At 35.8% G+C, this 12939-nt stretch overlaps 1 protein-coding gene across 1 annotated transcript; it reads left to right on the plus strand.

Moving 5' to 3' along the window:
* Positions 1-2809: 2809 nt before the first annotated feature.
* Positions 2810-6617, plus strand: LOC122295767 (disease resistance protein RPV1-like). The gene is made up of 4 exons (XM_043105004.1): positions 2810-3438; positions 4332-5439; positions 5614-5892; positions 5961-6617. Exons 1-4 carry the CDS (start codon positions 2954-2956, stop codon positions 6360-6362), a joined length of 2274 nt encoding a protein of 757 aa, XP_042960938.1. The 5' UTR covers positions 2810-2953; the 3' UTR covers positions 6363-6617.
* Positions 6618-12939: the final 6322 nt, after the last annotated feature.

Here is a 12939-nt window from a genome sequence, read left to right on the forward strand (position 1 = left end):
AAAGTTCAACCCTTTAATCAAGGCATGCACATGCAAAAGATGACAATCAATCATCTTTCAAAATTTTCAAATTTAATTTTCAAAAATATTCATGCACATGTGGAAAATGTATTTTAATGCTTTATGATAAAATATTAATTTTGAGCATTAATCCTAATTTCGAATTTTGAAGAGATTTACAACATTACTCTATAATTTTAATGTGAACTTGTTCCCTTCTTGCTCATGCTTGTTTCCTTGATGTGCTTGACTCCATTGTGTAGACAACTTGAGCTTGAGACTTCTTTATTCTTTGAATTCATTTGTTATCATCAAAATCCATGTGTAGATTTATAATCACATGAAACTTGAAATCTTGAGTTCAACAGAAACTAACATCTTCATTGGATAAAAACCGATTACAGACATTTATCAAACCAGGCTTGAGAAAGAAAGTCTGGAATACTATCCCACCACATATCAATATCCTCTACTTTCCAAGCATTTCTAGCAAGTAATTGAGCAACTCTATTGCCCTCTCTATACACATGAACAAAAGAAACACTTGAAAAAAAACTGCATAAACGTTTAACTTCTGCAAACAAATTTCCGAGCCAAGAATTATTCATATCTTCCCTTCACAAGGAGCAAGCAATCACTTTCCACCTCAAGAGCCGAGATGCCCATGGAGATACATAACTGCATGCCTCGGAAAACAGCCAGGAGCTCCACGGTTTCCGGGTCTTCCAACTCCATCTCAATTTTAGAAACAGCCATAAGGACATGCCCAGAAGAGTCACGCAATATGGCACCAATACCAGCTTTATGAACATCAGAGAAAATAGCCCCATCAGTATTAAGTTTAAGCACACCTACAAGAGGAGCTTTCCAGTTAAAGTGAGACCTGGCTTGCATCCTGGTTTTAACCACTACAGCTTTATAACTATATAACAAATCCAAAGAATGGGAGATAACATGAGAAGGAGAAAGGTTCTTATTATCAAATTCAAACTTATTAAGCTTTCTCAAGTAGTTAGGATGTTGCCAAGAAGTCACCATTTAATATAGGTGGGACGGGGAACGGCCTGTATTATTCTCTACCGTCATCATTCAAAATAAAGCAGCAGCAGCAACTCTGCCCACTCTGGTCGCTGTAGTACACTGCCCCCTCGTCCCACCCTGGCATCTCTGGAAATAGAAATGGGGAGTGTCGACTGTCGACTAATGTCCTGCAAGGGGGGAGGGAAAAACAAATAGATTTTACTTTGGAAATAGAAATGGGGAGTGTCGACTGTCGACTGCTGACTAATGTCCTGCAAGAGAAGGGGGGGGGGGGGGGGGGGGGGGGGGGGGCGGGGGAGGGCATAGGTGGGTTTTTTAACTTTTTTGGCGGGAAGAATTGGCGGGAAAGGTTGGATGACTTGGCTTTGGTCACGTGTGAGAGCACCTGCGTTCAATGTAATCTTCAAATCAAAATCAATACTACACCGGTAGTGGTGCATATTTTGGAATTGCGTGAAAAATATTGCTTATATATTGTTTTTATTGGTTATAATTTTAAAACTTATAATTTATAACTTAAATATTAAGTTTTACTATTTAGTAACAAGTATTTAGAACGGACGGTGCTACAGGCACACCGCTAGGCATAAAAAAAACTTTTTTTTTTGTTTTTTTTTGTTTTTAAATCATTTTTTAATACTTAAAATATTTAAAAAACTATGAAAAATTTATAATAATATTAAACACTTTTTTCTTAATCATTAAGGAAAGACAATTTCTTTCTTTGAGCCAGCGGTGTGGTGGCCTTAATATTTTCCATTTAGAACAGCTTCTAACATATTATATTTATTTAAAAATAAATTAAAAAAATATTTTATAAGATATAAATGACGTAAAAAATATATCATTATCATTATTTTAGTCATTAACATGTATCTCAACCAATTAGACGAAAATTATAATTGAAGTAAATGGAAGTAAGATGCTAGATTTATAAATCATATAGGATAGCGTTGGACATGAATGGAATCGTGTCACCTAAAGAAAATCTGCCATAACGATACATAATAAAGAGAACATACCAACTAATTCCTAAATGCAAAATATATATTAAATTTAAAAAAAAAATAATAGGAAAGGAGAAATTGCCAAGAGGTTTCTCACCCCCTTTTAAGGAAGTTGCTGAGAAACTTCAATTTTTCAACGAATGCGTGTGACCAGTCTTTGACTTCATTTTATTTTCTAAAAGAAAGGATTCAAGGAAGTTGCCAAGAAATTATATCCAATGAGTGTGCTTGACTAAAAACTAAGAAATCATATATATAGATATATATTTTTTTCTTTAATAGAATTAAGTTCAAAAATTAAAAAAACAATTTTAAGATGTGTTTAATTTTTTAATATTAAAATAGGTTTAATTTTTTTTTATAAAAAATTAAAAAGATAATAAATTTTATTAATAATTAATTTGAGATGAGTTAGATGATTGACTTAAGACATAGTTTGGATAATATGTTGAGTTGAGATGAAAGTTTAAAATATTATTTTTTAATTTTATTATTATTTTAAAAATTAAAAAAGTTAAATTGTTTATTATATTTTATATTAAAAATTATAATAATTAGATAAAATAAATTTAGTTAACTTGGGTTGGAACTTGGGTTTGAAAAAGCTGCAAGGAAATTGCTAAGAAGGTACCGATCATCCTTCTTTTACCAACTGATCTTTCCAAAATACTCGTCTTATCCTTTTTTAATGCAATAATTCGACGCGGCATTGATTCAATGACTTCATTGAGTCATTAATTAGGAAGTTGCCAAGAAGTTACGATTAATTGGTAGATCATGATATGGTGTGAGAAAGCGGCATGGACTTCTCTTTACTTAGGAGAATCGATGATAACCAACTCTCTACATAAATCCAGCACGTAGATTCAGGCATTACATACACACTATCCTGACTAATTTATTCCATGGCCTCTTCTTCATCCTCTTCTTCTGATACCTCTCCATGGCTCCATGATGTGTTCTTGAGCTTCAGAGGAGAAGATGCTGGATGTAATTTTATTTCCCATCTGTACAAAGCTTTGCTTCAAAAGGGAATCTGCACCTACGTAGATAACCAATTAGAAAGAGATACTGAGATCTTACTCCAACTTCTCCGAAACATAGAAGGTTCAAGGATTTCCATCATTATACTCTCAAAAAATTTTGCATTGTCAACATGGTGTTTGAACGAATTATTGATGGTGCTGGAGAGTAAAGAATCAAAGCAACAAATAGTTCTACCTGTATTTTACCATGTAGATCCATCGGATGTACGCCATCAAAGAGATAGTTTTGGCATAGCATTGGCTGAACATGCTGATAGATTGAATGGAGCCATGGAGTTGCAGATGTGGAAGGCAGCCCTACGAGACGTTGCCAATTTGTCCGGATACCATTTGACTCCTGACCGGTATTTCTAAGTTTCTAACTCCTTACTTTGTGCCTTCCATGCATGATTTTTTACCCATTCTGTGTGTATATATATATATATATATATATGGATTTTATTTCAGAACTAAAACGGTATTAATGTCTTTTAAGTTTATCGGAAAAACTGAATAAATTAATTAACTAAATAAAAATCGAAATTTTTGTTTGGCCTTTTGATGGTCGGTCGCCAACTAAAGTACAAGCATGCTGAGATGTATAGTACTATCAAGTACAAGCAAGCTGAGATATATAGTACTATCACGCACCTAAATTTATTTCTTATTTATCATTTTTTTGTCGTTTTATTATTCAATTTTCAAGAAAATCAAATTTAAGTTAATTAATTAGAAGCCTGTGTCTTTTTGAAGAATTTAATACGGTTCCAGCATTTTAAAGATCATTCGGAGGAGGGGGAAAAATCAATACCAAGTACTTAAAAAGAAAAGAAAAGAAAAGAGTGTTGTCTCTCGAATTGCCATTAACGAAGTATAGGTGAGATTTGTTAAGGATATCATAGCCAAGACCAAGAATTCACTACCGAGGTATATATAATAATTGACATTATTTATCTTCTGGCTCCTAGCTATTAATTAGATTAAAATAAATAAATAATTGTCAAAATAATATAATAAAGTGAAATAAATTTAAGAATATTGAAAGATTTTCATCATGAGTCTAGCAAAACGGAGAGAATTAACTTGCAATCAACTCATACATACGCTCTGCATGCATGCGGTACCAAAGCCCGCCACTACTTTTTTTTTTTTTTTAGTTTATTTTCTGGTTGTGGGAAAAAAATATTTAGATTATGTTAATTCCTAATTGTTTTTCATCCAAAAAGTTGTATTCATTAATATTTTTCCATATATATAGGAACGAGTCTGAAGTTATTCAAAAAATCGTTAAAGACGTCTCAACAATAGTAGCACGATATTCATATTTACATGTTGCAAAGTATCCAGTTGGATTAGGGTACTCCCAGAACATCGTGAATTTGCATTTAAGTGTTGGGAGAAATGACGTACGAATGGTAGGGATCTTAGGAGCTCCTGGTATTGGTAAGACAACTCTAGCCAAAGCAATTTATAACTCGATTGCTTTTAAATTTGAGGATACTTGTTTTTTTGAAAATATTAGTGACACTTCAAATCAAGCACATGGTTTGGCCCAATTGCAACAGATCCTTCTTTCTATGATCTTTGGAAATCGTAGAAGTTTGAATATTGATAGTATTGATACGGGAATCAATATGATAAAGCGCATGCTTGGTTCCAAAAGAGTTCTTTTAATTCTTGATGATGTTGACCACTTGACCCAATTAGAAACATTAGCAGGAGCTTGTGATTGGTTTGGTAAGGGAAGTAGAATCATCATCACAACAAGAGATCAACACTTGTTGACTACTCATGGAGTTGATTCAACATACAAGATGACAGAATTGAATCACCGTGATGCTTTGCAATTATTTTGTTGGCATGCTTTCGGAAGTGAGAAACCAGTTGAGGGTTATGAAAAATTTGTAGAACAAATCGTAAATTATGCTGGGTGCCTTCCACTAGCTTTAGAGGTGTTGGGTTCGAATTTTTATGGTAGAAGTAAAAGTCAGTGGAAAAGTTTGATGGATGAGTACAAGAAAATCCCTCACCAAGATATTCAAGAAGTACTTCAAACAAGTTATGATAAGTTAAGTGAAAATGAAAAGAATGTTTTTCTTGACATTGCATGCTTTTTCAATGGACAATTACGGCTTGATGATGTCACTGTAAAGATACTAGATAGTTTTGGTTTTTGTCCAAACATTTCGATCCAAAGGCTTAGGGATAAGTGTCTTATTTCGGAGTTTAATGGAAGACTGCAAATGCATAACTTGTTACGAGATATGGGTAGAGAAGTTGTTCGACAAGAATCGCCCACAAATCCAGGAGCACGTAGCAGATTATTCTTTCATAAAGACATTCGCGAAGTACTGGAGTATGATATAGTAAGTTAGATCAAAATATCTTTCAATTAAAGATCAAAATATCTTTCAATTAAACATTGTTTCTTTAGCACATGTGACATATACGTGTGTGTATATATAAATATATGAATAAATAAATAAAATTATTTTTTGATTTTGTTGGCTTACTTAAACATGCATTGTCTTCCTATATAGGCAACAGATAGAGTTGAAGCAATTGTTATAGATTTACCTGAAGGTGATGATATCATTTGCTTGAGTCCCAATGCCTTCAAGAATATGAAAAGACTCAGATTATTTAGATGCCACAATGCACACTTTTCTGAAGAACTTAATTGTCTACCTAATGGATTAAGAGTGCTTGATTGGCCTAATTGTCCTTTACAATCTATGCCATCAAAATTTCGTGGAGACAAACTCCTTATTCTACGAATGCCCAGTAGTCACATCCAGAAGATACGGTTCAAATTTAAGGTACAATTATTATTATTTTCCATATTTCTTTCTTTAAACTTAATTTGATGTTATTTTCTTTTTAACAGAATCTCATGGTTATGAATTTCCGTGGTTGTGAATTCTTAACGAAAATCTCGGATATTTCAAAGTGCTCAAATTTGCAACAAATGGATTTTAAAGACTGTAAAAATCTAGTCAAAGTTCATAAGTCTGTTGCATTACTTGATAAGCTTGTTAGGTTGAATCTTAGTGGATGTAACAACCTAAAGAGCTTTCCAAGGGGACTGCTGTTGAGATCTCTGCAATTCCTTGATGTCCATTTGGATGCACCCGTTGAAGATATTGGAAATTTAGCAAATCCAATGGATCATGGAAGTCAACTTTCTAAGAGGCGTCGTGTTGATTATGACAACGACCAAGATGATCACAACATTGAATCCAACTTGTTGACTTCACATTTGTTTCAAACTCAAACGTCTCAATATTAGGTGCGGGAGGTCGAGGGCGCCACGTTACTTATGATGAAAATGATGTAGCGGCTTTTTGTGGGAAGGGTATCTATATATTAAATGAGTTGAATCTCTATTTCATTTCATTAATTTTCACGCCACGGCCTATTAGAATTTTTTTTTTTTTTTCATTAGGAGAATGTTAGATCTATAAATTGATTCTATAAAAATATACATGACTTGAGATGAGATGAGACGCTAGATGGTACAATTAACAATATTTCTTTTACTGAACAATATCTCAAACTCAATCAAAGAAAACGTCATACCGACCAACTCATAAAGACAGAACATTTATATATGTATATACGATCTAAATTTTAGAACAAAATATTGTCAAAATATCGAAACATCTAGAAAACTACCGAAATATGCTTCCCATGATTTTTTTTCTTATCCACTAAAACAACCTTGAAGGATTTCGTTTAAAACTTCCTCAACAAAGAAGATTCGCATAATCCTTGCTCAACAGATTTGAAGAATTCAACATCATAAATATATATATATATATATATATAAATTATCTATATAAAAAAAATACCAACACAAGTGAGCAATGATCTTTACGAATACAATCATGGTCTTGGAGGGTATGCTAATATTAAAAAAGAGAAGAAAAATCGCAGTCTCTTTCTTAATTTTACCAACGTACTCTTATCCAGGCTTTTAATATATTAATACAAGGCGGGATTGACTTCATTTCTTAATCCTCTCACTCCAAATCATGATTACTTGAAGCGGGGGAAATCAGAGGTATTTGTCACAGCCATGCATGGGGTAAGACAAAGGAAAGGGAAGGAAAGGGAAGGATAGTCTGCGTTTGGGGTAAGACAAAGGAAAGGGAAGAATAGTCTGAAAGGAAACGAGATCTAGAATTGTGTCTAAGTCAAGGAGGACGTGGCATGCTTTCAACCATGTCATCATCTACTGTTAGATCTTCATTTCTGTGGGATCTTTCCATGTCCTGGATGTCCCCACCTTTGAAAGGTATGGTTGGCACTCCTCTCTTAGGACTCGTAACCTGAAGTGTGCACAAACAATTTATCTTCAAGGTGGGGTCCACTTTTATACAAAAGTGTGAATACTGTTTGTCTATTTGAAACATGTACAAATAATTTATCTTCTCCTTTTGTACGTATAATTTGTTAGTGAAATACACAATAATATAGTAAAAACTACAATGAAATTAATATTCAATCGAAACCAGTTTGGACTGAGGTACGAAAATTTTGCTCTCTTTAAGGAGAGTCAAAATTAAAGAGAGCAAAATTTCAAACCCTTTGTGGTATACAAAATTTTAATTTTGAACTTGTTTTGACTTGACTCTTCTAGGATACAATAACCAAAATGATCGTCGTATAGCTTGAATTAACTTTGCAAAAGTTTTTAAGCCCAAAGCTCCACCACAAAAATAAAAATAAAAATAAAATAAAATCTCTTTGGTCTAGAAAAATTACTCTCAAGATTATCTAGTTCACACTTTTACTATCTACTGATTTTTTTCTATTTCGTACTTGCTGGGGGCTCCCGCTAGTGGTTTTATGTTTTTTTTTTTTGGCTATTTTTTACTTGAATTTTTTAACACTTTTAATTATTTTAAAAACATAAAAAAATTCAAAATATTCATAAAAAACACCTACTTAATCATTAAGTAATAAATAATAAAAATAATAAAAACAAAAAAAGTCCCAGTGAAAACTTCTAGCAGGAGCCACCAACTGGAAGAATAGCAATTTCCTATTTTAATTGGTTGTGAGCCAGCGTGAGGGTGGATGGTTACTTGATTCCACTTAGCTATATAGGCATTATCAAAGTAAAAAATACAAATTTCTAGTTATATCTTTCTTATTCCTTCTTCCCATTGGAGGACTCTCACCCTGTAAGTGAGAACTTTCCCTATTCATTTATTGAGAAATTAGAAAACTGTTACAAATCTAGTATGAGAGATACCAATTACTTGCTTTGAAATAATGTCTGAAGGGACACGTCATAATCAATTACAAGAAGGGTTGAATTGGTTGAAGAAGTCTACCAATTCATAATTTAAAAGTCTTGAATCCGAGATGCTGGCCTTTAAGAAAAGTAATGAGTCCAAGTTTATAAATCTGGGTATAGAGATGCTTGGCATGAAGACGCAATCTGAGTCAGTGGCTAACCAGCTAGCTGCCTTTACTCGTGATCTGCAAAAGAAAAACCAAAATCAGTGGCAAGAGGAGTCATCCTTTAGGGTAAATGTGCAGCGAGGATCCCAATGCTTTCTTTTGTTGATATGTTAGAGTGGACTTTCCCACTTTCTCTAGCGAGGATCCCAATGCTTCGATTTACAAGGTAAATCATTTCTTTGCCTTTCAAGATACTTTACCTCCACATTGGGTAAGGTTGACCTCCTTCCACTTGGAGGGTAAGACATTAGTATGGTTTCAAAACATAGAGGAAATAGGGATGTTCACAGATTGGGAGTCATTTGTTAGGGCATTGCTGGTGAGGTTTGGGCCTAGTGCCTATGATGATCCCCTGGAATCATTGACTAGGTTGATGGGTCAAGCTCTTTCTTACCTGGCGATCAATTTTGACTTTGATCTTCCTTCCCAATAACTTGATTCATCGTCTTGCCCAACCTTCAAATTTCCTACCTCGAGGTCAATGTGAATGTGGACGCCGCCTTTTCCTTGAGTCTTGCCGACCGGGCGGCTCACAAGGGAACTCAGGGTAGTGAAGATGGTGCTCTAGAAAACTCTAGTTTCTAGGGAGGGGAGAAGGGCGGTGACACTCCTATTTTAGAAGAAATTGAAGAAGAGAGTGAAGGTAAAAGTTCAACTCCCCACTCTTTGCCCTCTACCATCTAGGGGGGATAGACTCCTTCATTTGACCTCGGGATTGGCAGCGATTAGGTTAGGTTTCTATCTCCTCTCCCTTTCCTTCCTCCTTTGGGGATGATGTTGAGTCCTCTCCCTTCAAGGAGGGTGTTCCTCTAGGTGGTCTTGCGATTGAGGACATCAATCTGGGGGATGTTGAACTTTCTTACACTAACGTTGTTTGCCTGGTGGGAGATTTGGGTATGGCTCCTGGGATTAGAGCGGGCTCAACAAAGGCGGAGTCTCCTGTGACTTTCCCCCTTGGTTCCTGCTATGGTCCTGAGGTGAGGTATGATGGGGAGGTTGTGGGAGGTGCTTCCACCTCCTATGGTCCTACTAGAGATGAACTGTCAACAGCAATGCTAATCACCTAAGAAATTTCCTCTCTGGGTACCTTTGATTCTTCTTCTCTTTATTTTTTTCTTTTTTCTTCTCTCCTTTTTAACTTTCTTCGGTGTTCTCTTTGTAGGGTGTCAATGATTTGGTGGCCTAGATCATGGTGGATTGTGCTAACTTGGAGGATGAAGTTTGCTCTAGGCGTGTCTTTTATTTCTATGCCAAGATGGAATTTGAGAAATGGAAGGTCGAGAGGGTGGAGTTTGAGATCCTACTTGAGCAAGTGGATGGCTATGCACACTCTCTAGTAGGTGATTTGGACATTCTTTGCGACGAGGTTTCCCACGTTCACGATGAACTCTGTCGTGCCAGAGAGGTGAAGGCTAGTGACCAAGAGGGGAGGGACACCAATGTTTTGGTATCGGCAGAGGCTGGACATCAGCCCTGCCGAAATCAATGAGTTTCATAAGTTGGAATTCCTGTGGGCTTGGGAATTCAAACCCTTTCTGACTTAGTCAGAAAAGAAGTTCCTGATTTCTTGTTTCTTTAAGAGGTAAGGCTACATGTTAAAGTAATGGAAAATTTGAAATACAGATTGGGGTTCAATGATTGCTTAGCAATTAGTTGTGAAGGCAGGAGTGGTGGGATAGCTCTATACTGGAAGAAGCAGTTTAAAGTAGAAGTACAAAGTTTTTCTAAATTCCATGTGCATGCAAAGGTTACTGAGGAAGGGGGAAAACATTGAGCCTGAGTGGTTGACTGGTTTTTATGGCCAACCAGATGTAAGTAGGAGACATGAATCATGGGCTTTGTTGAGATCTATAAAAGTTCCTAGTGATAAGGGGTGGCTGCTAATGGGAGATTTTAATGAGATTATGAGCAATACTGAAAAGAGGTGGGGTAGAGTAAGACCTGATATACAGATGAAGGATTTTAGAGATGTTATTGAGGAATGTCACCTACATGATCTAGGTTTTGAAGATAATCATTTCACTTGGTGTAACAGAAGAGAAGAGGGACAAACTATCAGTGAAAGGCTGGACAGGTTCTTGTCGAATTTTAAGTGGCATTCTTTCTACCCAATGGCTACTATACTCCATAGTATTGTGGCCTATTCTGATCATGTGCCTATAATCTTGAAGTTGACTGAAGGGGTTCAAAGGTAGGTGGTAAGGAAAAGATTATTTTGATTTGAGGCCATGTGGGTTGAAGCTCCTGATTGCAAACAGCTTATTCAAAGGGCTTGGAGGCGAGTTAATGCTAGGAGAGAATTAAGCAGTGTGATGAAGAAGATTCAACATTGTGAAGAGAAGCTTACAGTGTGGAATAAGTCAAGTTTTGGACATGTGTAGAGAAGTCTTAGAATGGCACAGGAGAAATTGCTTATTGCACACTAGACTGATCCTTTTTCCCAGAACAAATAGAAGCTGCCAGAAGCTGCAAGAAGCAAGAAACGAGGTTCAGAAATGGTTACAAAGAAATGAAACCATGTGGAGGCAAAGATCTAAGGCATTATGGCTTGCGGAAGGAGATAAAAATTCAAAGTTTTTCCATCACAAAGCAACTCAGAGAAAGAAAAGGAATTGGATAAACGGGGTTAAGGACTCAAATGGGAGGTGGCAGATGAATGAGGCAAGAGATGAAGTTATTATAGAGTACTTTACTAATATTTTCACAGTTGCTGATGTACCTGGAAATATGGAGTTTTTACATGGATTAACAGGCAAAATAACCCTAGTTATGGTGGAGCAACTTGATTCGAGTTTTACACAAGAGGAAGTGAAAAAAGCTCTTGATGAAATGCACCCGACAAAGGCACCTGGTCCAGATGGTATGACTCCAATATTTTATCAAAAATTCTAGTCTATTGTGGGTAAGGATGTTACGGATGTAGTTCTTTTTGCTCTTAACTTTGGCCATTTCCCCTGTAGATATTAATCACACTTTTATAACTTTAGTCCCAAAGAAAAACAAGCTTGAGTTAGTATCTGATTATAGGCGAATAAGCCTTTGTAATGTTATCTATAAACTGATTTCCAAGGTACTAGCTAATAGACTTAAGAGGATACCGCCTTCCATCATTTCTCCCTCTCAAACAGCATTTGTTCCTGAAAGATTAATAACTGACAATGTGTTAGTTGCTTATGAGGTGGTACATTTTCTAAGAAGGAAAAGAAGTTGAAGAGATGATTTTATGTCTTTGAAGTTCGATATGAGCAAGGCTTATGAGAGAATTGAATGGCTTTTTCTTGAAGAAGTGATGACGAAGATGGGTTTTAGTGAGAAATGGATGCAATTAGTGATGCTTTGTGTTAAGTTTGTTTCATTTTCTATTCTAGTGAATGGAGTGCCTAAAAGTCATATTGTCCCTTCTCGTGGATTGAGGCAAGGGGATCCTATTTCACCCTATCTTTTTTTGCTCTGCACAGAAGGCCCTATATCTTTGATGGATCAGGCTAATACTTATCAACAAATTGAAGGAATTCGAGTATGTAGAGGGGCTCCTAAGTTGAACCATTTGTTGTTTGCAGATGATAGTATTCTATTCTGTAAAGCCAATTTGCAAACTTGTTTAACACTACAACATAGGTTGGCCATCTATGAGCAAACATCAGGATAGAAAATAAATCATGAAAAGACCTCAATGGTGTTTAGTCACAATGTGCCACCATCTCAAAGGGGGGAAATTACGCAATTTTGGGGTGTTCAACATTACCAACAATATGATAAGTACTTAGGCCTTCCACCTATGGTTGGAAGAGGGAAATATCAAGCTGTCTTAGCTTTGAAGCATAGAGTTTGGTCTAAATTGCAAGGCTGGAAAGAGAAACTCCTATCTCAAGGAGGGAAAGAAATTTTGTTAAAGGCAGTGGCCATTTCAATTCCAACCTACACCATGAGCTGTTTTAAGTTACCAAAGTCTCTATGTTCAGAATTAGAGGGGATGATGGCAAATTTTTGGTGGGGACAGAGGAAAGAAGAAAGGAAACTGTGTTGGGTGAGTTGGCATAAAATGTATAATCCAAAACTTGAAGGAGGGATGGGTTTTAAAAGTTTAGAATAAGGCTCTTCTAGCTAAGCAGGGGTGGTGAATTAAGTCTGATGAAACCACTCTACTCCATAAGGTATTTAAGGCTAGATACTTCCCTACATCTAGTTTTCAAAATTCTACTTTAGGTGGTACCCCTTCCTATGTTTGAGAGGCATTTGGGAAGCAAAAAACAGTTTACTTCAAGGCTGCAGGTGGCATGTTGGGAATGGTTTGTCAATAAAAATATAGTCTGATTATTGGCTTCCAAATCATAAGCTCATACCTGCTTTCTCTGAATTAGGATCTCTAAGTGAATATCCAGTGGCTTATCTGA

This window comes from Carya illinoinensis, chromosome 15 (genome assembly GCF_018687715.1).
Source record: "Carya illinoinensis cultivar Pawnee chromosome 15, C.illinoinensisPawnee_v1, whole genome shotgun sequence".
Classification (NCBI taxonomy): domain Eukaryota; kingdom Viridiplantae; phylum Streptophyta; class Magnoliopsida; order Fagales; family Juglandaceae; genus Carya; species Carya illinoinensis.